Genomic DNA, 27,839 nt, shown 5'->3' on the forward strand with positions numbered 1-27,839 from the left:
TGTAAGAAGCGAGTGTGTGTGTGTGTGTGTGTGTGTGTGTGTGTGTGTGTGTTAGCCATGGAAATATTGTTTGTCGCCCCTTGTGGAGGCTCTCGTGCGCGCAGAAACAAAATAAGGCTGCATTCAAGACCCAGCCTCAGCAGAGCGCTTTGATCATAAATCCGTCAATCTCATCATAAAATTAAGACTTGATACACTTGGTTAACGGGTTTCAGATGCGGTCTGTTCGGTCGTCACGGTTTAACGTGTCAGAAATGCCCCGATTTTCTGTTGTTTTCTTCCGCTCTGTGCGGTGGGACGTTCACTAGCGCCCGGCCCACATATGTTTTATTAGGCAACAGCGCTGCGCGAGCTGCTGGTGCCTACTTCCTGAATTCACAGCAACAGGAGCCAACAAACATCGCAACGTATCACTTTGTCCCGACAATCACAGTAGAAGACTCGGGCTTGAACTCCAGCACCGTCGGCCTGCGTGGACGAGTGTCGCCGCTGTGCCGCGATGGTGGAGACTCCGGCTGTGTGTCTGTTTGAGGACATCCAGTATGAGGACATCCAAGTTGAAGCGGTAAACTTACTGACCAACAACAGCTCAGCAGAACAGAGGACATTAACGTTAGCTCTGCATTACTGAGGGAGAAATGTTCCGTACTAGGAGATAAAATACAAGCACGTATTGTTTCTGTTCATGAGCAGGGCTGAGGACAGACTCAGGCTAGTCTGCTGCCATTACTGTAACGTTACTGCTTACTTTAGTGTTAAATCCAGCGAGAGATTAATACGCTGAGGTCTGAGAAAACCATCAAACATGACAGCATCTGCTGCTGACAAACCCCTGAACAACCAGAGCAAGGCCTCAGACTGTGAAAGGGAAGAGTTAGTAGTAAAATGTGAGCTGGTAAAACTCAACTGTAGTTACTTGTAAAAGTGCAGGGGTGGTAAAAATACAGTTAAAGCTTTGAAGATACAGAAAGGGAGAGCATGTAAAAACCTCCTCCTGATGTTGAGGGGGATATGTGCTGTCTGCCATGGCCACATTAACCTGCTTGTGGGGTTCAGGGTAAAAAGCCATGGGACCCCTGTTAACCCCCCTGCTCCTCCTCATGCTTCTGTCCTGAGCTGGAGTATTATAACTGATACGATTAATCGATTAGTTGCCAACTATTGCATTAATTACCAACTAATATGCTAATCAGTTAAGCAATTTGAGTAATATACAGTGGCATATGCAAAACTTTGGGCACCCCTCATCAAAATTTCTCTTACTGTGAATAGTAAAAGATGAACTGATCTCCAAGAGACATGAAGTTATAAATGGAACATGCTATTCGACATTTTAAGCAAGATTAGTGTATTATTTTTGTTTTGTACAGTTTTAGAGTGAAAAAGGAAAGGAGCACCATGCAAAAGTTTTGGCACCCCAAGATATTTGAGCTCTTAGACAACTTTTACCAGAGTCTCAGACCTTAATTAGCTTGATAGGGCTATGGCTTGTTCACAGTCATCGTTAGGAAAGGCTAGGTGATGCAAACATCAAAGCTTTATAAATACTTTGACTCCTGAAAACTTGTCCCAACAATCAGCAGTCATGGGCTCCTCTGAACAGCTGCCTAGCACTCTGAAAACTAAAATAACTGATGCCCACAAAGCAGGGGCCTGTATCACAAAGCGAGATCAACCTTTCCTGGGTTACCCAGACCTATCCTGGGTTGACTAACCCTAACAATGGCAATCAGGATAATCGGTATCACGACGCTGGATATCAACTCAGTAACTCAACCCAGGGTTGCTCTATCAAGAGCCGTGAACGCACACGCAGCGGACCAATCACAATCATGAGAGAAGCGCAGCGTCACTGAGCGTCCTCACCGAGCGCCGTATGTGAGGGAAAAAAGTATTTCTCATGTGAGGATCAGAGATTAATTCTACTAAAATATGAGGAGGAGAAAAGCAACATTACAGAAAAGGCCAACACTGGCAGCTGCAGGAGGAGGAAACATGCATGGCAACGCATAACGGGATGAATAATGTTTAGTTTTAGTTTAGATTAGTTTATTTTCACATAATGTTAAAAACAGACAGTATAACATTTACAAGATTAAAAAAAAGAAAAGTGCCGGAGAGGTTAGAAGCCACTAAAAGCTTACCAAAGAAATTCCCCTGTCAAAACATCAATGAAATCACATAATAGAGAAGAAAAAAACGGGTCAGGAAAGAAGAAATAGAGGAGGAGAGAGGGAAAAATCAAGACAAAACAAGGTAGCAAATAAAATGATGTGTAGGTTAAATGACTCATCACTGGTTCAAGTAGCTGCAGTACCTGTACCTGTACATAAGACATTGATCACACCCTTGAATCCCATTAAATCAATGCTGCGCAGATGAATTGCGTGTATTACACTTATCGTCTAACATCATTGCGTCTGATAAATTGGTCTTCTTTGTCTTAACGTTATATATGCTACAATAAAGCTTAAAGCTGACGCCACAATTACATCATATCAACACCAAACTGATAGTCTGAATAAAATCATCCTGATATTGAGCTGTGTTAGAATTTAACAGCTGTGCAAAAATATACCTAGTCTCCCTCTTTAAAAAACAAAAAGGAAAATCCCTCAAACACTATGAAGTGTAGACATGATAGGCTACTTTCCACATTTCCAGCAGCAAAGCTGACAATTCGGCCCGTTATCTTTAACCGGTATCTTTTCCTCCAACAAAACAAAATGTTGGCACTAATTAATGGTGCTATTAAGTGTTCGCAAATGATCAGTTTCTTTCTTATGAAGGGGTGGGATGAAAGTTCGACTTCTTTCCACTCCTTTTTGAACAATCTTTTCATTGTCTGTTGTTGTTGCTTTCTTTTCTTTTTTAATGTTCAAAATAAACTTTCAAATCAAAATCAATCAAATGAATTAAACTTCCCGTCATGACTGGGCTGCATTTCTGTCAGCGGAGTCATTTTTTCCCGAACAGCTGATTGGCCAGTGGATGGTGCTTTTTATAGGATCAGATTCAACCCTGAACTTACCCTGCCCCGGAGCAGGATAGCCGTTCAGAGTAAGTTACCATGGTGATCTACCCCGATAAGAACTGAACCGGCTTCGTGAGACCGAAAACCCAGGGTTAACCCTGAAGTTACCTCGCTAAGACATTAATCCTGCTTCGTGATACAGGCCCCAGGAGAAGACTACAAGAAGATAGCAAAGTGTTCTCAGGTAGCTGTTTCCTCAGTTCATAATGTAATTAAGAAATGGCAGTTAACAGGAACTGTGGAGGTCAAGTTGAGGTCTGGATGACCAAAACAATTTCAGAGAGAGCTGCTTGTAGGATTGTTAGAAAGGCAAATCAAAATAGGGCTGTCAAAATTGCTCAAAAATGACGTTCGAATATTCCTTCTAAAAATAACTCATAGGTTCGACCATTCGAATTTTTTTTTCCCGTATTATGTCCACAAGAGGGCAAACTAATACAAGGAAACATGCTTGTAAATGTATTAATACAAGGAAACATAACTACCTGTAGGTATTTTTATTTCAACATAAACGTCTTTGAAAACATACCTACACATTAAAACACATAAAACAATTATCTATAACATTACGTTATAAACGACCGCGGACCTCTCGCTCGCCCCCCCTCTCTGACCCATGGCCACACTGCCCTGTTAACCAATTGTGTCAACCACACCAGCTGCGCCGCGCCACGCAGCTCCGTTTCGGCATCTGGTCTATTTTCTGCGCAAGCCGTGACCGAATGTGTCAAGCCGGGGGGTGACGGAGACAACAGCTGGGAGCAGAACCTCTTGTCGACCAGCAGCACTTCTGCGGGTGGTGTGGCCCTGGCATTTATGCAGTGCGTTCAGTGCAGCGGCCCAGGCCAAAGCACACTCGCAAAGAGGACAGCTGCGGTGGTGTTTTTTTTTCTCTCCACAATCGAATATCAATTTTCACATTCAAAGGTCCATTTTTTTTTCAAATTTGAATTTAGAATATTCGTTGACAGCCCTAAATCAAAACCCCTGTTTGACTGCAAAAGACCTGCAGGAAGATTCCTCAGACTCTGGAGTGGTGTTGCACTGTTCTACTGTGCAGTGACACCTGTACAAATATGACCGTCATGGAAGAGACATCAGAAGAAAACATCTCCTGTGTCCTCACCACAAAATTCAGTGTCAGAAGTTTGCAAAGGAACATGTAAACAAACCTGATGCTTTATGGAAACAAGTCCTGTGGACTGATGAAGTTAAAATAGAACTTTTTGGATGCAATGAGCAAAGGCATGTTTGGAGAAAAAAGGATGCAGAAATTCATGAAAAGAACACCTGTCCAACTGTTAAACACTGGAGTGGATCAATCAGTGCTTTGGGCTTGTGTTGCAGCCAGTGGCACAGGGAACATTTCACAGGTAGAGGGAAGAATGTATTCAATTAAAGTCCGGCACATTCTGGAAGCAAACATCACACCATCTGTAAAAAAGCTGAAGATGAAGAGAGGATGGCTTCTACAACAGGACAGTGATCCTACATACACCTTGAAATCCACAATGGACTACCTCACGAGGCACAAGCTGAAGGTTTTGCCATGGCCCTCACAGTCCCCCGACCTAAACATTGTTAAAAATCTGTGGATAGACCTGAAAAGAGCAGTGCATGCAAGACGGCCCAAGAATCTTTAGGCCCTTTTCCTTTTTTGTTGTTTTGAAACTGTTAAGAAATTAAATAAAAAAGTAATCTTGCTTAAAAACTTGAAGAAATGTTTCATCTTTAACTTTATGCCTTTTGGAGATCAGGTAATCTTCCTTTTACCTAACTATTCAAAGCAAATGAAACTTTGACCAGGGGTGCCCAAACAAAAATTCCATCTTCTTAAATGTGAATAATATTTCAGGTTTCTTTACTCCTCTGTGAGAGTAAACTATTTGGGTTCTAGACAAAACAAGACATTTGAGCACATCATGTAGACCAAACAACCAAGAAAATAGATGAAAGACTAATCAACACTGAAAATAATCAGAGTGTTATGTTGTCTTTCTTCAGGCTGTCGGCAGAGGGACATTTGGAGTTGTCTTCAAGGCTGTATGGAAAGGAAAGGATGTAGCAATCAAGACCATTGAGAGTGAGAATGAAAGGAACGCTTTCCTTGTTGAGGTAATGTGAACACCTTGTGTTGTCTGCTCTGTGCAGCATCAAACCTACAGCCAGCCTTGAACTTCCGTTATGTGGTATTCTTCAAAGATCCCAAGCAGCTTTACTGGGGATAGCTGTGTTGTCTTACCCTCTTGAGAACTATGGTAACTGGTTGGAGCACAAGTCTCCATGAGTTTGATAACTGGAGAGGGCTGGGTTTCAGGTGTGGCCATTTAACAGGGACTGCTTAGAGCTGGAATATTCATAATCCCAACCATCTTAAAATCTTACTTCTTAATAAGAATCGATTGTTGATTGTTTCCAATCACACACAGCTTGTGATGCTGATTACTTGGCCTGTGATTGGTTACTCATTTAAGTCTGCCTTGTACTCAATGCTTCAACTCAGCCTGACGAAGGTTGTAATGACCAAAACGTAGCTGCCTTGTCCCATTAAATATTTTGCAAGTTTGGCAACAGTGTGCATGAATCTTTTTTCTTTCTTAATATGACTAACATAAAGTTAGTTCTCACTAAGTTTAATATCCTATTCTTTCTTTATTCGATGTTAGTGTTGTTGTAAAATCTGACATTAATGACCAATAACAAAACAATTCTAAATTGTATTGCTTTAGTTTTAGGAATACAAACACATATTTTCCCTTTTTAGAAAAAGCCAAAGTTAAATGTTACACTCAAGCAGCCATAAAAGAACTTTGTCTTTATGAAATTGGCAAACATTTTGATTTAACTGAGGAACTATCTCATCTGTTAATTAATGAATAAAAACTATTAAAAGCATTTTTTTTAAAAGTATCCATACTTAAGGCATATTTTCTCAAGTGCTTTAAACATTTTCACAGTACTGTATATATTAATGATGTGATATAAAATTACATATTCCATGTCCCACCCCTAGGTCATGAATGTTATCACACTTAAGTCTAGCAGGGCTGTAATCAACCAGAAAATCCTGGTCGACTGAAATTGTACCGACTCATCTAACAATAGATTGGTTGATGAGGGGAAAAGGTCTGCCTGGGTTATCTTTAGGTGAACTTAATCAGCCACAGTGCATTGAGTGCGCTCTACCTGCTAGCGTTGTGTGTCTACCAAAGAGTTTTTTTCCTGTCACAATGAATAAATAAAAGAGTGAAATTTAAATGTGATCGCCCCAAAAACGCGCACATTTAACACTTTTCTACCTGAGCTGATTAAAGGCGCTGTATGTAAGAATGTGGCCAAAACGGTTACTGCACTCAAATTCAAAATACTGCCACGAGTCATGTCCGCCCCTCCTCCCCTACAGATTCGAGGTAGATTCTCTGGAGACTGATTTGTTTGCCCATGGGCGGCTGCTGTGGCAGGGCCACGTCGCCGCGTCCTTGATCTTTGGTTTTCCAGTGGACCGTTCAAGCAAGTCTGGCTTCTCTGCTGCTAACGCTGCTGCTAGGATACAGTTGAGGAGGAGCCGGCTGCTAATGCTATGTACTGGGACACTGCTAATGCTGCTTGCCGTGCTGCTGTAGCTCAGTCGTAACTGTAACTGATGCTGAGACTCGACTGACTGCGTGACTGGTAGACGGCGGTGGGTGGCGCAACAGGCCAAAACACAAATTCAAAATATAAACATCATTTGCAGACCGTAACATTTTTGTTTTAATGCAAATATTCTGGCTGTACTATTGTTGTCGGTGAGATCAGTATGTTATATGAACATTATTCCTTAGTCTCTGTGACATATTAGGAGGATTGTACAAATATTTGCTTTAGATTTCTTACATATAGCTCCTTTAAGTGAGTCCATCTAACCACAAAGTGTTGCACATGCAGCAAAAGTTAACTCTGGAGTTGACAATGTCACACACAACATAACGTTAAATATCTCTGTAACACTGCACGAGAGGGAGACACTTACTATTTTTAGCCCAGAAGCTAACATTAGCCATCATGCAGCTCCAATGAGGACTCCCGTGTGATTGTATCCTTTTTAGAAGCTTTGTGATCCAGCCTTCCACTGCAGTGTCTTTTTAAAGACTTGGTAAAATAAATCCATAGTGATAAATCAGACACTGAATGTCTTCTGTGACTGTTTATCTGTTTTCTGTTTAAAGTTGAAAAATGTTTAACTTTTAAAATACTGCATGCTTCACTGTCACCAGCCGTCCAATCACAGCAGAGAAGGGGTGGGACAAACACAGCAGACACCTAATCATCATAGAGGACAAATACAAGTACTGAACAACAACAGCTGTTGTTTTTCATCTGGGTAAATAAACCTTTGGTGGACACACGACCTTAGTAAAGTAAAACCAGCCATTGTCTCACCAGTGAGAATTTGGTCGGACAAGAACATATTGACTAAATAATCGACCAGCTGACCAGAACTTTATAGCCCAAATGTCTAGAGACACACACACACGCACACACACATCCTATTTGTTAGTTCACAAATACTGGAGCTTGGTTTTTGGATAAAGGTCAGAATACAGTTATTACAGTTATAAGTTTCAGCTGGTGTTGTGAGCAGCGTTGAATGGGCCCTTGCACATTCTTGCACACTGGGGGTACTGGTGGGACACCGGTCAAAGCGGCCTTGCATTCATTCCCAAACATCCAAATTGCCCGCCTCGCAACCAAAACACACACGCATTTTGGCATCTTGAAGCTCTTGAGACTTTGCTGACCAAATTGGAGATGGATATGTCGAATCCCCAAGGAAGAGAGAGGGAGAAGAACACAGTTTTTTAGAGGTTGTAGGCAGTTTTGAGGAGGTGTGTTTTGAGGGATTTCTTGAATGTGGAGAGTGAGGGGGAGTCTCTGAGGTCTTTAGCGAGAGAACTCTAGATGGTGGGAGCAGCAGTGGTGAAGGCCTTGTCCCCCAAGGTGCAACAGCAGAGCTGATAGTGAGGGAGGGAGTGTGCCGGAGCTCAGACAGGTAGAGGGGAGCCAGGTTATTGAGGGCTTTATAGGTGATGAGGAGGAGTTTGACGTGGATAAGCTGGGGGATAGGGAGGCAGTGGAGGTTATGAAGGACGGGGGTGATGTGGTCATGGTGTGGGAGTGTGTGAGAAGACGAGCAGCAGAATTCTAGATATTTTGTTGTGTCTTGAGATATCTTTACAAAACAAAAGGTTCCTTGCTTCTACAGGGATCATTGGGCCCTGGCACTGCTGTACCCCTAAATATCATTAAAATCCATAATACATGTTCAATATATGCAGAAATGTGTGCTTAATATGGGTCAGTGTAATACACACACAGACAGACAGGGATTAATATATGGATTCATGTGTACGTGGTAATATGTATTTTTTTATCTGTGCACAGCTCCGCCAGCTCTCCCGAGTGAATCACCCCAACATTGTTAAGCTTTATGGCTCCTGTGACAATCCAGTGAGTATACAACACTCAACACCAATAGCTCATGTATTGCCTAACATGTCAGTGGCCTTCTCTTCTGATGTGTGGTAAAGGACCAACCACTTCCTGAATGAACCTCAGAGCTCATCACCAGGGTTTTAGATAACATAAGTTTCAGACCGTCCCAATTTAGAACACTTTTGGAGCATGAAACTTTGCATACATATATTTCTCCAACTCCAAATGTATGTCCCTTTATAATGCTGTCAGGCACCTCCTCACTTGACAGCGAGGTTAGAACTCTGAAAGGGAAGTGAGAACACACTGACTGGAGCCTCCAATCATTTATGTAAACCACACATGGTGGCTGTTAACTGTCAGTGGAGCAGCTGCGATGTGGGTTTACGCCCATCATAATGTAGCTGAGCTTAGAGTATGTTACAGATGACCCATGCCTCAGTGTCATGCTTTCACTGCTAAGATAACATGATGGCGGCTGTGGTTCAGAGGTAGAGTGGGTTGTCCACAGTGTTGGGGAAGTTACTTTTAAAAAGTAGTGTTTGCTCGTTACTCGTTACTTCTTAAAAAAAGTAATCCCTTACTTTACTTAGTTACCCTCTGTGAAAAGTAACTTTTTATGTTACTCGTTACTTTTATGGTGCTTGACTTTGGGTAGAACCCCATCTCATTTCATAAATGTGAAAAAATCTGAGTTTCCCACTGGTATTTACCACTTTGGTGATAAAATAAAGATTAAAGAGTGAGAGTTAATTTGTGTTAACTAGGCTAAATGAATTTGTTACGTGACAGATTACTACTACTAATAGCCTATTTGCCAGACCTGCTGCATCACTGAATGAGGAAAATATTAATATTCACAGACACTATCTTTGAACAAATAGCGTCATATTCATGAATAAATCATTTTCTGTTCTGTTATTACGTGTGTAACTGTGAGAGAGTGTTTGTGTAACAGACTCATACTTTGCAGTAAGCTACAGACCTGCACGAACAAATTAATTCATTTTCTCTTCTGGTATGGTATGGTAGGTACTTTATTAACCCCTCGGGGGGAAATTTCAATGTCACAGCAGCAATTTAAAATACACAAAATAGGAGCTGCTGCAACAGGCTGCCGTTCACACAGCGCCAGGAAGGTAGGCAGGTTATGATTGTTCTGTTTTCTGTTAACACAATGCTGCATTTTATTGATGTTTTGGGGGTCGTTTTGATTTCCTTTGAGGTTCCAGGGTCGTATGTTGCCCATGTCTGAGGTCTGACTAGCGAGGTTAACGTTACATTAAACAACACTTACCCAGCCATACAAGTGCAGTTCGCTGTCAGTATATAGTTGGTCGACTTGTTCAGAATCGCCCAGGTCTTGTACATTAGTTAACGTTGCTGTTTTGTGTCCTTGTCGCTGGCTCGGCGGTACTTCGGTCCGTAGAGCACAAAAACCATCAGATAAATCCCGGTATATATCAATATCTTGGACATGACCGCAAAGTACAAAATTATACACATCAAGGGATTTATATGCCTTGAGTTTTTCATGCGTATAAACGCTGGGTTTCTCCACAAGATATAAAAAAATGTCCGGCCACTGTAGCTTAGGCCATTTCGTTGGGTCGGTGACCCACTGACCCGACATTAAGTACGGGTCAGGAAACCTCACTCCGTTGCTAATTGTTAGCTTATTACAATAAGCTAACCTGTCTTCGGTTGACAAACCGTTAAAATAATCCGAGGAGGCGTGTGTATCTTCCATATTCCTCATACGATTCTTGATTTTGGCGCTCCTGTCTGTACTGTTGACATGGCAACTGTCACAGTTCCTGCCTAGTGCGCAGCTGAGGCAGACAGGCAGTGTCACCGTCAAATCTGTCCCCGGGAAAAGTAACGTTGTGCCCAACTGACAAAGTAACTACGTTCCGTTACCATATTTTCAGTAGTAACGCGTTACACTACTTTTTACCCAATAAAAGTAGTTACGTTACTGTAACGCGTTACTTTGTAACGTGTTACACACAACACTGGTTGTCCACTACAGAGAAGAGTGGTGGTACGATCCCCGACTCCTCCAGTCCGCATCCTAAAGCATCCTTGGGTAAGATACTGAACCCCAAATTGCTCCCGATGGCTGTTCCATCGGTATGTGAGAGCTTGTGAATGGTTACTGAGTAGCAGACTTGTATGATAGCCTCAGCCACCAGTGTTTGAATGGGTAAATGTGACAGTGTGTAAGCGCTTTGAGTGGTCAGAAGACCACAAAGGTGCTATGTAAGTGCAGTCCATTTACCATTTTCCATGATTTGTGTTCTCAGGTATGTCTGGTCATGGAGTATGCAGAATGTGGCTCTTTATATAACCGTAAGTCATATTGTGTCTAGTTGATTCACGTTGACTGAATATCATGATCAACGACATAAGCTACATTTTTGTCACACCATAGGCTGAATAGTTGTTGCCCAGAATAACAATACATGTTTTTTTTTATCTCAGTAACCCCTTTTTGTTTCTCACTTCATCCATCAGTCCTGCACAGTGCAGACCCACAGCCCCACTACACAGCATCCCATGCCATGAGCTGGTGTCTGCAGTGTGCCCAGGGAGTTGCCTATCTGCATGCTATGAAGCCAAAGGCCTTAATTCATCGGGACCTCAAACCGCCAAAGTGAGTCTCTTTATGATCAAGCACATACACGTTACACAGCTCAGAGTTTTTGTGAGAAAACACAGTGATGATCACAAGTCACAGGAAGCTTTAAAAGACACCTCAAATGAAAAGATTATGCAGTCACAATTATGTGTGACTGCACTAATCACTCGAGATGATCCAGATATCACTGGTATGCACTGGAATGTAGGGTTGGGTACCGAAACTCGGTACTTTTTGTACTTGGTACTGATTCACGTCGGTACTACCAAGTACCAATTCACTTAAAATGAATCGGTGCCAAATTTCGGTACCTGAGGTGGAGGCGGAGCGAGTGCATGACTCGCACCTCAGACTCAGCAATAATGGCGACAAAAAAAATGTGCAGACAAACATTAACGTGCAGCACTGTTCCTAAATGTTCTCAATAAAATGTTGAAACTGAGAAGTTTAGACTAAGGGCCCGAAAGACGCATAGTGCGTCCAAATTCACACCCGTTCTTCTCTATTGATTTTCTCCGCGACCGTGCGTCATAGGGAGAAGCCACGCATATCACGCGAAACAGCAGAATTGTAGCTTTCTGACAAGGCCAAGCACTTGTCGGTAATCCAATGTTTTCACAGCGAAAAAATTGATAAAGTTACACTAAAATGATGTATAACAGAGCTTTCATACAGCTTTGCACACACATTACTCTTGGATGGATTACTCATGAACACAGGCTTGCACAGAAATGCCATGCATATCACATGAAAGCGCAGGACCACACACATCATTGTGCTGTCATCCCATCACGCTATAGATCCAGATCATTTGTCTACAAAATAAAAACCTGACGAATTTCTTTACAATCCATTATACAGATCTTGTTATCAGTCACTTCATATAGTGAGGAATATCGTATCTTACCACGTCTTAGGCTTGTGTGTGTTTCTCCCTGTCTATCCACATTTGTAGTCCGGCTTTGAAGATGCAAATATCTCCATATTGTCCAGTTGACACTCCATCAAACTTTGTATGACAAGACCAGCCACTTCACCTTTGCGCACCCAGACAACTGCAGCCTAATTATGCATGCATGACAGGGCCGTAGTCACCATATACATTGAGGGGGACACGTGCCCCCCCACCAATGCCCAAAATGTCCCCCCAATATATAACTGAAACTGAAAAACAAATATTATCTTGGAGGACATCATTGCACTTGGTTGACTATTTTCTATGATCTTAGATGTAAATATTGCATGTTTCTTTCAGATAAAACACATTTTTGACTTGTGAATGAGTCAATGGAATTTCTTGCAATAATGAAAAAATACTGGCAATCATGTCCGCCTGGCACAAACCACATGTTTTGGACAGCTGTGAAGTGACAGAATGTCCCAGCATCATGGTTCTTATATTGCCAGATTCCAGAGAGTCTCCCCTCTTTATATATGACAGAATATGTCAACTTCCAACTTGCTATGGTGAGATACATGTAAAAATGTAAGAATTCATTTTTTTTTCAATGATAAAAAAATTATTATAAAATACAGGCACTTAGAAGGACATGGAATGATGGCAAATCTGGTTAGCCCAGATTGTCCTGAAAAAAAAACAAAACAAACAAGATATAGCATGTGTATGTAGCCTTTACAATGACTGTGATATGAGCTTAAAAGTAAAGGCAGTAAAAATACCCCAAAAAAGGCCTAGGGCCCAAAGGGTTAAAAAGTACTGAAATAAGGTACCGTTTGGTACCGGTACCGAATTCCAGATACCGGTACCGGTACCATATCTGTTCGGTTATGAACGGTACCCAACCCTACTGGAATGTCTACTTGTCTACTTGTTACTGTATTGTTCCTGCTGTGACTCAGCAGCCTGAAGATGAATACAGGTTCATCTTCTTTATAGAAAAGGACTCTTGGTTTTTGTGGCTAAGGATTTGACCTCCAAAATTGAACTGCTTGTTGAAATTGCCTGCAGGCCACCACTGTATTAGGCTGCATTTACACCACGTCCAGCATTACAGGAATTAGCCGCAGGCTTATGTGGCATTGTGAGAGTCTCACTTAAGGTACTTGTGCACCAGCTCTATGCAGAGCCTAAGCTGTAGCCTACTCGTGTAGCCTATGCCACGGGCATTTTTACTTGCTTGATTGTGTGACAGTGTCACTCTGCAGTTACACGTCCAAAACACCAGTCAGCCCAAGCCTGGGCTGGCATTGGCATTTTACATTTTATAAATTAGCCTTGCAGCTAGCAGAGATTTCCTTTATTTATATGAAGCCACGAGCAACAGCAAAATTTAACAAGGGTAATGTGACAAAATCAGGCTCCATTACAACTCACAAGGTTCACAGACAAAGCAGCTGTCTTATACTAAACACGTTTACAACATGCTAACATTATTAGCACAAGCCTATGGCATTTTACATTGTATAAATTAGCCTAGTGACTAGCAGAGATTTCTTCCACTCATATGGGGCCAGGCCAAATCACACTTGAGACTTAAAATGCTGTTTGATTGGAGCTTTATTGACTTCACAATTTTTTGTCTTTTATCTGTGAAATAAAAGTAAAAGTAAGCGTCGTTTACACTGAGGAAAATGGTTTTTAGCTTACAAAAATAGACAGCAGGTCTGCGTCGCTGCAACATGTAATTACATTTCTGGGGAGGTGAACGTCAGGCTATGGCGTAGGGTACGGTTACAGCAGAGCCTATGCCATAGGTACAGCATCAATTCGATGCAGAAGTATAAATACTGTTTTAAAGGTCCAATATGTGAGATTTAGGGGGATTTAGTGGTATGATGGCATGTAGTGGTGAGGACTGTAAATTTCAAGTAACTGAAACTTCTCCTGATTAGAATTCCTTCAGTGTTCATTAGGTTTTTTCCCAGGAGCTCAGTTATCCACAGAGGTCTCTACCTGTCCGTAACAAGCAGCCTAGATGATTAATATCAGTAAAAACACTGCAAAAAGCGGTTTCATGTTAAAAAAAATCTGTTTTTCTGACACTCATCTGGAGGGGCTGTATCAACGGTGGCAGATGTGACAACTGGCCCTGTCAAGCCAGTGTTGGTTTGTCTGTTCTGGGCTACTGTAGAAACACGGCGGTCCAACACAGTAGATTGTGTGGATGAGGACCTGCTCCCTATGTAGATGGCACATTCTAAAGTAAAAAAAAAACACAATGATTATTATTTTCAGGTGATTATACACATATATACTTATTATATGATATTCCATCTGCACACACAGTTATCCGAGAAAAAAGGAGAGCACAGACCAGCAGGTGCAGTTCTAGCAGCCCATCTACGACAAGCCAAACAGCGCCTGAGAAACACTAATTTGTAACATGAAACTGCTGTTTTAAGTATTTTTTCAAGTTTTGATCACCTGGTCTGTTTGTTTTAGAGAGACAGAGACTTCTGTGGATAATTTGGCTTCTGCTTAAAACCTCAAAACCCTGAAGGAAGTGTCAGATGGTTGCAATCTGCAATCCTCACCACTAGATGCCACTAATTCCCCCTAAATCTCACACACATCCTTTAAATCTGTTTCAACTTTTTGCCGCAGGTTACTGCGTTATATTTTCGGACCCCCCTGCAGCCCCCCTAACAGAGTCTAGACACACAAGTAAATGGGAGGACCGACATAATTGCAACAATGCCAGATCTGGTGTAAGCAGTCCTACACAGCTGCTGACTGGTGAAGAATAGGAACCTGTTCATGTTGCAAAGACATTTTGTACAAACATTCATGGTCCCCAGAGGATGAATTGTAATACTTTGGTGACTTTTAAACTAGTGTCTTTCTCAGGTTAAAATTTGATTTTGTCCAATACTTAGTTTTGTGAACAAAAACCTGCAGAGTTATCCTGTGTGAACTTGGTGTCATTCACAGATATATTGGACCGAAACATAACAGCATGTTTATAGTGCATAAATTATTTTCTTCACTTTTTCTCCACTGCACTGTTTCAGTCTGCTCCTCGTGGGTCGTGGCACCGTGCTGAAGATATGTGACTTTGGAACAGCTTGTGATATTCAGACCTACATGACCAACAATAAAGGCAGTGCAGCCTGGATGGCACCAGAGGTGTTTGAAGGTGATCTACAAACATGACTTCCACTTCTCATTTTGGAGTGCTAACCCAGAGAATTGATTATTAGAGTAAAGATTTGTTTTCTACAGTCAGTGTCTAGATTTGTTTTGTTTTTTTTATAGTTCATGTCTTTGTTTATTTTCAAATCATGAAGATTTAAGCTCACAGCTAGACTCAATTCTGATTGGATTTGCCCTCCAAAAATTATACTTCACTTGACATAGATGAGCTGGAGTTTTTAGCCAATCAGAATGCAGTCACTTTGGAAGTGCTGTAATGTATTACAATTAGGGTTTGATATTAACTACCTAGTGTAAATTTCAAACTTGCTATCCACTCTGAGTTGTCACTTATCATCAGGTGTTTCAAAAATATGTAACCAGTCTTGTGACAAACTAACAAGATAGTGTTTAATCACTACACTCCCATTATCATTTTTCTTCTCCATCCATTTCTTTTGCATGTAGCAGATAGCGGACATTATGTTTGCAGTGTCTAAATACAGCCAACAGAATTTGATAACTTGACAACATTACCAGCTAAGCTTCATTTTTACCTGTCTTTTGTTTAAGTCCTGAGTCCAGTAAATGTAACTCTGGTGTGTGTTCTTCAGGCAGTAACTACAGTGAGAAGTGTGATGTGTTCAGTTGGGGCATTATCCTGTGGGAGGTCATCACACGCAAGAAGCCCTTCGATGAGATTGGTGGCTCCGCGTTTTGTATAATGTGGGCTGTCCACAGAGGTGAGAGAAATCCTGCATCAACTGCAGCTATGATACCAACTGCTTCTGAGTTTGTTTTTTTAAGATGTTCTCCTGCAGCATTTTTTAACTGTCCACTGTGAGTCTGACAGTATTATAGTTACAGAAGTTTAAAGCTAAGTTGTACTTACTTGACATTGTCATTTCAGATAGATAGATCATAGTGAGAAAATATACCAATGTCTATCTAAGTTATGATGGTAGAAAGTGACTTATGCCACATGACATGATGATGATAGCAACTGCTTACTTATGATGATTAATAAATGATATGCCATTATGCCTGGTGAATGTTCCCCGACTTGGTGTTTTATATGATGTACAGTGTGATCGCGTTCCACTATGAATGTTAAACATGCCAAAAATAATACAGTTATCTGTATTATTAATTGGCTCCAACTTCAGTTATCAATTGGTCAAATTGGTTATGGTAGCTAGGCTATCAATAGCCATGTTAGCTAAGGCTAGCTCTAATAAAGATTTCAGATTCATTGGCAAGGATATTCCTATTATACAGTTATCTAACTGTCATTTCCAAACTAACTAAGCTAAACTAAACTAAACTATATGTGCCGGTGGAACACAGGCAGCATACCACTCCAGGGATTGGTTTATGGCGCTTAGGGTTTGGCATACACTGCTGAACCGCGAATGGTCAGCCACTTTTCAGTCTCTGTGTTACTGGGACTCAGAGTAGTATCAGTTGAACTTGCAAAGACCAATGTGACCAGACATAACCATCACAAGCAGTGGTGATAGGAGCTAGCAAAATGTATCGCATGCAGACCTTCCAGGCGCCTGACTACCTTTTTACTGTGACGCAGGCACACGGCCTCCTCTGATTAAAGACCTCCCAGAGCCCATAGAGACTCTGATGACGCGCTGCTGGGACAAGGAGCCCAGCCAGAGACCATCCATGGAGGAGGTCAAGAACACCATGAGCCATCTCATGAAGGTATAGTCCCAACACAAACTGTTCCTCCCCCTGAAACCACACACATGATCTTTTTTACATGTATGTTTGTGTACAGAATAAACAAAGGGAATCTAACATATTAATTGGCTGTTGAGGTGTTGGTGGGTGTATTTTAAGAACTGACATTGAAACATATCATGCACTGATCACAGCCACAGAGTTTTACATATTAAACATAAAACAGCAATAACCAAGAGAACTACTGCCATAAACAAAGCAAGAGTGATGTTTCAGCAGCATGTTGTAGGTCAGCACAAAGCTCAGACGTTGACAGAAGCCCTGTGCGCGCAAAGCTCAGATTTTACGACCGCGTGGACTCCGCTCCACGCACCAGTGACTGCTCGGCATGTATTTTTCACATTGCGGGGATTTTTCACGGACATTTTTACAGGAAACTACAACGCGGAAGTGCGCTCGACTATGGAAGCCCGAATGACTGTGGACATTCCTCGCGGAGTGCGTTCCGCCTATGTTCCGCCTGAGTATGTTCGGGCCTTAAGACACAGCATAACATTTAAATCACTTTGAAGTACTCAATAGGATACTAGCGAAGTAATTTATGTTATATCAAGAAAATGAGATGCAATTTATAGAAACTGAAGTTCTGTATAAACAAAAAATTTAAAGAGAAAAAACAGTGAAATGTTACTTATGCTTATAAGGACTACAGCCATTGGACAAAGCTAATTGTTACCTTTACATGTATGTCTATGACAGGGAATTTAAAACACATCTTTTGGCTGTAATACTGTGAAGATCAGATTTTAAAGGGGACGTATTTTGATCATTTTCATACTTTTATTAAGAGGTCCAGTGTGTAAAATTAAGGGAGATTTAGTGGTATCTAGCACTGAGGACTGCAGATTGCAACCAGCTGAAACTTCTCCTAGTTAGAATTCCTTCAGTGTTTACTATTCAGGAGGTTTTTATCTGTAGCCGAATTGTCCGCAGTTGTCTCTTCCTCTATAAAACAAACAGACCAGGGGCCTCATTTATAAAGCTTGCTTACGCACAAAACGGGGCTTGAAAGTGGCGTACGCCACTTACCACGCAAAGGTTGTGATTTATTAAAATAAACTTGGCGGGAGAATGTGCGCACCTGTAAGCAAACTCTGAGTCATGCGTGTGCACATTTTGGAGGACACTGGGAAGTGGCGGCGCAGACGGTGAGGTGGAGAAGTGGAGTCAGATTTTTACTGATGTCTCACACAAATTTAATGTCACGCTATATCCACCTTAGATCCACGTTATCAATGAAATTAAATCCAGCAGCCTTATTTTGCGCTTGGAGTGAGGGATAATTGTTTCATAAAAACGTTGTAAAATTCAACTCAAATCCTGAATTGAAATTCTTTCTAAATATGTATTTAATCTGCACTGCCTCTGACGTCTCATTGTCCACTCTGTGAGCATAGGAGGGGGAGAGGACGGCGCGACTGCATGGAATATATTTATTTATTTATTTAGCTAAATATTTCCAGTGCATTTATCATGTCTCGAAATACAGCCATTAAGCACAACCGTTACACTCATTTCATCAGCCCTACTTAGACATGTGCTGTTCATGACAAAACCGGCATGAAGAAACGTGTTCGCCTATTACACTTTCATCTTTGAATTGTATTTCAAATTACACGTTGTATTTTGGGACAGGGATACCACTGGTTCATGCTGTAATTCAGGCCTGGTGTCTGATCAGACTAATTGCCATAAACATATAAATACTGCACTGACCCTCGTGCGTAATTGCGCAAGATGGCACTGGCACATACTCCTTTATGCCTCCGCCTTTAATAAATGTGATTCTTTATGTTGCACATCAATGTCAAACATCCTCAAATATAAAGGAAACACATTAACTACATGTTGGTAAAGGAGTAGAAATATTTGGTCTACCTTTAGATCAGACCACTTTTTTTTTTGTTCTGTCACTGTCCGTGCAGTCCCACAGACACAGCTGACAGCATCAGTAGTGTTGATGTGTTGCCACTTTTTTTGCTTTCTTTTATTAGTGATAATAAAATAAAATCTTTCTTCAGTCCTCCACCTCCCGTTAAAGGGTCTCTAGCTCAGTCTCAGACAAATTCCGTTTTTTGGTTCGTTTCTCACCCGTTGCCCACGAGAGGACACTCGCATGCTGGCTTATTTATATGCAGATCGCACTCATGAGGTGATTTGCATGACCATTTATGGTTGAACTAGGGCGTGTAGAGGGCGGAATATGAGGCGGATCTGGGTGCGCACAACTCCAGGAGGTCTGTGATTTATAAAGAGAACATTGCGTGCAAGTGTGTGTGCGCACGGTTTTATAAATCAGATTATTTTTTGGCGCACGCCATTTTCAGCTTTTGGGTGTCAACTTTTAGTATGAATCCTAAGCACTCTTTTATAAATGAGGCCCCTGGTGATCAAATCGTGTAAAAACACAATATAAAGCAGTTTCATGTTACAAATAAGTGTTTCTGTGTTTCTGGAGACCGGCCGCTGGCTGAGCACCTTTTAATGTATGCTTGACTTTTTACTCTGATAACTTAATGTGTGTTCACCTTATCTCTGATCCAGACGTTTAGTGGGTTTTTACTGTAGGCCAAATTATCCCCCGAGGTCTCCTCCTCCCTAGAACAAACACAGCCAGTGATTTAAACTGGTAAAAACATTGAATAAAGCAATTTCACATTGAAAAAATCAGTGACCTTTAGACGCTCTCGCCTCAGAGGGGCTGCTGACTACACACTGGACCTTTAAGGTTTCTACTAGGACATGTTTACATGCTTTGATTTTCAAAAAAACACTTCCTCATACTGTCTGAATACACCGGTATTCACCCTTTGTCTGAAATGCTCTGTTCAGCCTGTCTCTTTGAGCTCCCTTCCTGGTCTGCTCTGATATGTCAGTGTTTGTGGGTCTTCCATATCCTGTTGTCTCTTCACCATCATTGCAGCTGGAGGAATGTCTGTGAACTGATCCGATACTGGGGAGAAATTAATCAATATAATATTATTAATATTATTAAATGTTTGTTAACTTAACACGTTTCCTCAACGTTAGCATGTAGCTACATGTATCAGTGTAGGATACATAATGTAAACACTTACAGAATTGTGCCTTATCAAGAAATCTGGCACACCATGATGAAAGTTTGAAAAAGTATTAAGAACAGTCTGAAGCCTGTCGATTTTGCTCACAAGGATTTCTTTAAGAATTTCTTTTACCTTATTATTTGAAACTTTGGCCACATTCAAGATGAACATCTGCCATTATAACATAATACACAAGATACAGAAACGCTTAACAGGTCCTCCTGAAGTACAGAGTAAGTGCAGCTCATGTCAAACTGTGATCAATTTGACATGTGATTCAAACAGACTGGTGTTCACAAGCAACAGTTTTTTAAGAGGAACATTCAGAGTGGAACTCTTGAGAAAGCTCTGTGTGTGTCAGATTCTTTGTAACACTGGTTTAGCCTGAAGTAGATATGCACTGATCCAGCTTTTTCAGTTTCAATACCGATCCCAGTGCTTTGGCTTTGAGTATCAGATCTGATACCATGGCTGACCTAAAAAGCTATATACCTTTACATGTAGAACAGAAAAGACTAGAGGCATCAGGCATTGATGACTACACAGTTCTTTCCTAAGAAAATGAAACAAGATGAAACAGATTAATGCAATGATTAACTATTTATTTTTAACAAAAAAAAAAATTGCGCAACAGCAGTTGAAATAGTGTGAAATACCTCCACACAGCAGATTCTCTCCTTCGCTCCATGACGTATGACATAGCTCGCGTCCCAATAGATTTAAAGGGAAAGGATCGTCTCAGGTATAGCTTGCATTTTCCAATACCCGATCCATCTATTTTGATGATATTGTGGCCGATATTCGATCCAGATATCGGATCAGTGCATCCCTAGCCTGAAGTGAATCTAGACGTGATAACAAACCTGACCAGGACAGATTAGTCTGGGGGGATCCATTTCCATGGTGATTTAGGCAAAATATATTTGAACCTCAGTTATGAAACAGAATTTACTGAAAATAAGCCCGACTTACTGAAATAAATGTGGTTTAACTGGTTCAATGAAACAGCCTTCAGCTCGGTGCCCAACACATAGACACCATCTCTCACTGTGGGAGAGAACAAGGGTTAGAACTGTTCCTTTAGTGTGGTAATGCTTTGTTAGCTGCAACAAATAACCTTCTGATCTTTTTTTCTATCATATGAGACTCTACAAGTCAGGTCAAAGTGTAATGATATCCTTTGTAAAAGTGCTGGATGGTGTGTTTGGATCTTCCAGTACTTCCCAGGCTCTGATGAACCACTTAAGCTCTCTCACCAGTCTTCAGCCAACAGGAGTGGCTCCTCATCAGCCACAAGCACAGGTATTATTGGCTCTGCAGCTGCTGCTAATGCAAGACTGTTTCTGTCTATAGTCACTGTGTTAAATGAATTATATGTTGCAGTCAGAGAAAGTGTTCTCATGAATCAGTCTCTGCTGTGCGCAGGCTCGTATGCTGACTACACCATCAACAGCAACAGGAGTGATGACAACACAGAACGCAGGAACTCCGTCGGCAGAGAAGAAACCCTGAAAAGCTTTGAAGCGAAATTTCCACTCCAGTTCAAACCCTCAAAGGTAACCTGACTATAAACACTGATGGTGCAGCATCATACTGTCAGGACTGTGTTTGATCCCAGCCAGTGTTATGGTTTCTTCCCCCTCAGACAGCCACATTGCGTACTGGACTGTCCAGGGTGTCCAGTGTAGACAGCCAACCAGGACGCTCCCAAAGCCCCACCCACTGCACCAGCCCTACAACCACAACCGGCCAATCAGAGCTGAGGATGACATTTAGTCCCACAGGTAGGGAGCCTCGTTAGAATGAACAACTGAGACTGAAGCTGTGTCAAAAGGAAATCCACTAGCAGGCTAACTACAGCAGCCACAAAGTTGGACACACATATACAGTGTTTTCTCCAACATGTTAACTGGCATTCACCCTCTGTCACTTCACTTCACTTCTCTGCTACTTGGATTACCTCCCCATGCAGTCATTAAACAAGAAAATAAATAAACAATATTTCCTAAATGACAAATTAAGGAACCCCCCCTGTGGAGTCTAGATCCTGGTGTTGGTGATGGTGGTGATGAGATGAAGAGGGAGCGTAGGATCTGGATGTGAAGAGGAGTGGGCATTGATGAGCTTGGGCAGGGCAACGATAGACGAAAGAAGCACAGAGGAGAACAGATTTAAAATTTGGCAGCAGCAACATGAATGGCTGAAGGAGATTGTGGCAAAGTTTGATTGGCTAACACCTATAGTTAGCTGGTCTTCCTGATTGAATTTACGCTGAGCTTTGGTTGAACGTAGCTTGCGGGCGAACACAGATCTTAAAATAAAAAGAATTCATGCAGACTCTGAGGCGATATTGTTGAAAAGTGGAGATGATGGCCCACATTTCAGAGTCTCTTCTGAAAGACAGTCAGTGTTGTACACAGTTGTTCACATGAGAAGTGTCAAGAATGAAGACAGAGAGTTGCAGAGAGTTCAAACTTAGCATTATCTTTTATCTTCTCCACACAGCTGACCAAGAGTTAATTGTGAATGCAGGATTGTTGTTTCTTTACTATTTACGGATGCATCCACCACTTTATTCCACTGCAAGCCTGATTGACAATACATGTGACAGACCTGTGGGGTTTGCTTTTCATTTTCTCCTTGAGTCCTTCTTAGAAGTTCATCAGGAGTTTGACCTCACTAGGATGACTAAACACACACACACACACACACACACACACTGTCAGAACTTTAAGTTGCACTGCCCACATTGCACCACTAAGGGGCATTACAGTGTAACCTATCAGTATTTGTATGTCTGTGAGTGAGCGCTTTCTGCTACAGGAGCTCTCTTACAGTGACACTGATGTATGTCTGTCTGTCTGTCTTTAGCTACCAATGGTTTTGACAGCTCCATTCCAATGGCCTACCTGAAACTGGATCACCAGTTGCAGGTAAGTTGAAAATATATTTTTGTGTTCATTAGGTAAAAATATTCGTTAGATAAAAATGTTTGCCTTATTGCTGTTACATCTGTCATAAATAATATTAATAATGATAATTATATTTTATATGATCAGTTGTTTTTTTATAACTTAGGTTGGCTCAGTAGATCACTTTAGCCTGGTCTGGTTCAATACAAGGTCCCAGCTATAGTGTGTCCTCCCCAGTAAACACCATGTCCCTCTATTAAAGGTTTCTCTGACTTCTGCAGTGGAGTAGCAAGATACATGCAGACACATACACATATCACATATATGCAAGTTTGGCATACACACATCGCGACTGTGAGTGAAACAGTACAAGTATGTAAGTGAATTAAAAATGAAAAATTCTATTCTCACTAAATTCTCACTATAAGTGAGTTAAAAATACAAAATTCTATTGAAAAGAGAAATATTTACAGGTCCAGTACGTAGGATTTCGGGGGATATATTGGCAGAAATTAAATATAATAAGTGTGTTTTCTTTAGAGTATAAACACCTGAAAAAATAAGAATTGTTGTACTTTCGTTATCTTAGAATGAGCCGTTTATATCTACACAGGGAGTGGATCCTTGTCTACCAAGATCGCCATGTTGGTGGAATTGTTACTTATATATCCTGGTCACTGAATTAGCTGTAGTTGGTAGTGTGAGCTAAATAGTTTGCCAAGTTAGTGTACAAGTTTAAGATTTGTGAGGTTGGTATTTAATTTAAGACTAAACAATGGTATTGTTTTTCACACTATGACTCTAATCCAGTTGTGTGATGTTGATCTTGATGAAAGCTGTGTACGAGTCACTCAGGTGTCACTCTACTTTCAGCCCCTGATTCCGTGTCCAAACTCCAAAGAGTCCATGGCCGTGTTTGAACAGCACATCAGAATGGCTCAGGAGTATCTTAAAGTCCAGTCTGAGATCACTCACCTCGTTCTGAGAAAGTAAGTTCAGTCTTATGTCATATGTTACTATCTCTGTTTGAACTCTATACGGCTTTGAGAAGTTTGTAATAGAAGATGTATTACTAAGCAAAGGATAATACCCACAAGGTGCCCATTATTAGGAATTAATGGGCGACATGGAGGCGTGGGTGTTCATCATCATTTTACCTTAATGTTCATTTGAACTGACATCATTGCGTGTACTTGGAAAGAGTATATTTTTCACTTCTGGTATCTATTCCCATGGCGAGTTTGATCTTAAATTTGATTTGAAATGGTCTTAAAAAATCTTGAATTTAACTTGTTTCTGCCTGTAGATACTCTGTACACAACATCTATCCAATAGGTGAGTCCCCTGTCAGGTCAAATGACTTCATGTACTACATGTGTACATTTGTAGTAAGTCAGTGTGAACAGGAAACATTCCGGAGCTACAAAGGCAACAATGTAGCTTGTGTTCTCTCAGCCAGACAAACTGAACCAGAAGATGCTAAACTTGTCCACCTTTATTTCTTCTGTAATTTGCTAATGATGTTTACAGACATTACATCACTCTTTGTCTCTCTGTTTGTGTCATTTCATATGTCTACTAATGGATAAAATAAACACTGAAAAAAGGAGCTCACAAATGTGGTGAAAACAGAAATATATTATAAACCAAAACTAACTGGGTGATGAGATTTCAGGTCAAATTTTTACTCAGAAATATGACCCAGTGTAGCTTCAGTCATTAAGAAAAAAACATTCTGAAATACACAAGACATTTTCAAGGACGTCTGCTGCCGCTGGCTCCCCTGTAATTGCGATTCTGCATTTAAAGGAGCAGTTCAGCATTGTGGGAAATGGGCGTTTTTCTGAGAGTAAGATGAGAAGATTAAGACCAATTTAAGTACAGAGTCAGGACATTGTTAGCCTAGCTTAGCATAAAGACAGGGAACAGTGGACAACAGTACTCAACTCTCTCTAAAACCATGTACTGTCATTTTTTTATTTTTATTTGTGTATGGGTTGAATAATTTGTTATCTTTAGAGGCTAGCTAGGCTAACTTTTTCATCTGTTTCCAGTCTATATGCTAAGCTAAGCTAACTGTAGCACATAAGCATAATTCCAAAAATGATGTCAGTCCATCCCATTCTCTTGAATGGGATATCTCAAGAAAGCCTCGAGGGGTTTCTCAAAGTTTGGCACAACTGTCCACTTGGACCTAACAATAAAGTGATTAGATTTTGGTGGTTGTAGGTCAAAGGTCATGGTCACTGTGACCTCATCCATCTTATTCTCATGAAAGTGATTTCAGAAACATCTTGAGGGAATTCCTTTACATTTGGTTCAAACATCCACATGGTCTCATGGATGAACTGATTTTGATTTTGGTGTTCAAAGCTCAAGGCCACTCTGACCTTGTGTCTGTCTTATTCTCAAGAACATGTTTTCATAGACAGATGTAAACTGTAACTGCAATTTGACAGGTGTGCAGAGGCATACAACTGCATGACTGTAATTCTAGTTTTTTAACAGTATTTAAAATTGATAACCTCTTATTCCATTGTAGATCTGCGCTCAGAGCACTGATTTGCTGAGCGTCTTGCCCTGCTGTCTCTCTTCATCTCTGTCTCTATCTTATAAGACTTGCATGCTAGCCACCCTGCACTTCCTCTGCCTCTTCTTGCTGGTAGGAGACGATTACCCAGAAAGACAGCTGGTGTAAACCCCAGCACCAGGATAATACGGGTCTAACTGCAGGCTGGGTTTGATCTAGGGGGAAAACGTCTCTTTGGGCCCCATGGCATCACGTGACGGGCGCGGATGGTGCAGTTCCACGTTTGACCACTATGTAAAATTGGCTTCAGAGCCCAGTACTGTTCCTGGGGGCTTTGGTGAAAGTTCATGTACTTGGACTGTCCACCATTGTCTGCTTTCTCGCTTGGGCTTTATTTTTGTTGAAATAGATAGGAGGCCACGTTACTTGTAGATTACCACATTAAAACAGCAACGTCTTTGATTTTAGAAGGTGGTACAAGTCATGCAGTTTATCTCTCTCTATCTCTCTGCATTTTCGATCATGTGCTGCTGAGCCCATGTTTAAAGTATTTTCAGAGATGTTACAGTTCTGACAATTGGACAATTGGATTGCTGTCTTTTCAGTTAAAAGTGTCCAGGTTGCTTATTTAGACATGAGACTGTCCACAATGCATTGACAGTAACAAAGGGCTCTGTGCTGCCCCCTCTGTTTAGACAGGAGCTAATGTCTGAGCTGGAGCAGGACCAGAGGGAGCAGCAGACTTCATCTCGACTCATCCAGGAACACAACAAGCTGCTGGAGGACAACAACAGCCTGTCTGCCTACTGCCAGGGCCTGAAGAGCAAACTGAGTCTGATCAAGAGTCAGAACCAGCAGCACAGCTAGGACAGTCCACTCGTCAGTCTCCTCTGTGGTTTTTAATCTGTTCTCTTCCCCCTTGACTCTTTCCCTGAAGTTCCCTGAAGGCTGAGAGGAATCACCTCATGAGCTGACCATGAAGTAGGGAAACCCATTACCCAGAGAAAATAACATATTTTACTCACCAGTAAATAATGTATCAAGACATGAAAAGCTTGGCCATATATGTACAAAGCAAACTTTTAGATTTCCTTGCACAAACACACCTGTTTGACTGCAAAGGGACAGTTCACCCAAGAATCAAAAACACATATTTTTCCTCTTACCTATAGTGCTATGTATCAGACTAGATTGTTTTGATGTGAGTTGCTGAGTATTGGAGACATAAGCTGTAGAGTTATCTTCCTTCTCTCCAAGATAATGGATCTAGATGGCACTCATGTAGGAACTATTTTCTTTCTAACGAACTACACCTGCCACCTGTATCTCCGCACAGAAGGAAGCGTGCATATCCTAGGTAAGAGGAAAACTGGATTTTTTATTTTGGGGTGAACTGTCCCTTTAAATGGATTAAAATCAGTATTGAGTGTATGGCTATACTTTAAATCCTTGGGAGCTGTCCCTTTTAAAATATATGTGAGCACCTTTTTTTTTTTTTTTTTTACCTTAAGGTGATGAGATAATTCAGTTCTGAGATCACGAGCCTGAAAAGTGAGTAGCCACTACGTCCTCTCTGGGTCTCCATACTTCTTTTATTTCACAATGATGGGACCAAGGTGATTTACATGGACTTGTACTCTGAAATGGACTTTCATTGAAAAACCCTGAAGCTTCAGGTGTCAGAAGGTGACTTGCCTTTTAGCCAGTGAGTTTTATTTTATAGCATTTTATTTTTTTGAGTTGTTGAAAAGAAACTACACTTGTAATTTGTAAATTCTTACTTTTATATATTCACTTTATCAAACCCATTGTATTATGTTGTATGGAAAGAGGAAAGGCGCTGACAGTGTGGGCCGTATTATTTTAAACCAATTTTTACTGTGAATACAAGACTTACCAAAGGAAATGAGCTCTAGAGACGCGCTGCCTCAGAGCAAAAGAAAAGCTTTGTTGAAAGGCTGTTTGAAATGAAAATAACTGTAGAATAATGAACCAGGCAGACATTTTATACATCTGTTTAATTTCTAATTCCTTTATTAACTTTTTACACAGTTATATTTCACAGAATTATATTAACATTTCTTCTTCACTGCACTTATTTGGGTCAAGGAAATCTTGTGTTGTAGTCTCACTCTAGTTTTGCAGTTTCTATGTCAGTGGGTTACTATGGGATGGATTGTTGTTTTAATGCATTTCTTCAGATGTTGCCTAAGGATTGTTCTTGTACAGTTCATTTTCTCATCTCAGCTTATTTTTTTTATAAAACGATTCTCGTGATTTTAAAATGTACAGACTGCAATTATATGCTTTTAGAAAGTAAAAACAAAGTTTGTAGTA

The 27,839-nt window shown here is 41.0% G+C and overlaps 1 protein-coding gene across 1 annotated transcript; it reads left to right on the forward strand.

Annotated features, from left to right (window-relative positions):
- Nucleotides 1–114: 114 nt before the first annotated feature.
- Nucleotides 115–27,839, forward strand: LOC125900956 (mitogen-activated protein kinase kinase kinase 7-like). Its single transcript, XM_049596292.1, has 14 exons — nucleotides 115–565; nucleotides 5,039–5,149; nucleotides 8,459–8,524; nucleotides 10,816–10,861; nucleotides 11,027–11,165; nucleotides 15,123–15,247; nucleotides 15,858–15,986; nucleotides 16,829–16,959; nucleotides 21,278–21,362; nucleotides 21,486–21,616; nucleotides 21,706–21,844; nucleotides 22,932–22,993; nucleotides 23,846–23,961; nucleotides 26,198–27,839. The coding sequence occupies exons 1-14, from the start codon at nucleotides 500–502 to the stop codon at nucleotides 26,367–26,369; spliced, it is 1,518 nt and encodes a 505-aa protein (XP_049452249.1). The 5' UTR covers nucleotides 115–499; the 3' UTR covers nucleotides 26,370–27,839.

This window comes from Epinephelus fuscoguttatus, linkage group LG14 (genome assembly GCF_011397635.1).
Source record: "Epinephelus fuscoguttatus linkage group LG14, E.fuscoguttatus.final_Chr_v1".
NCBI lineage: Eukaryota > Metazoa > Chordata > Actinopteri > Perciformes > Serranidae > Epinephelus > Epinephelus fuscoguttatus.

What these genes read in the sequence shown, in the direction of transcription:
- LOC125900956 (XM_049596292.1), top strand. Translation starts at nt 500, where the DNA reads ATGGTGGAGACTCCGGCTGTGTGTCTGTTTGAGGACATCCAGTATGAG. An exon ending in ATGGCTCCTGTGACAATCCA is followed by an intron (nt 8,525 to 10,815) that starts GTGAGTATACAA and finishes TTGTGTTCTCAG; the next exon opens with GTATGTCTGGTCATGGAGTA. An exon ending in CCATGAGCCATCTCATGAAG is followed by an intron (nt 16,960 to 21,277) that starts GTATAGTCCCAA and finishes TGGATCTTCCAG; the next exon opens with TACTTCCCAGGCTCTGATGA.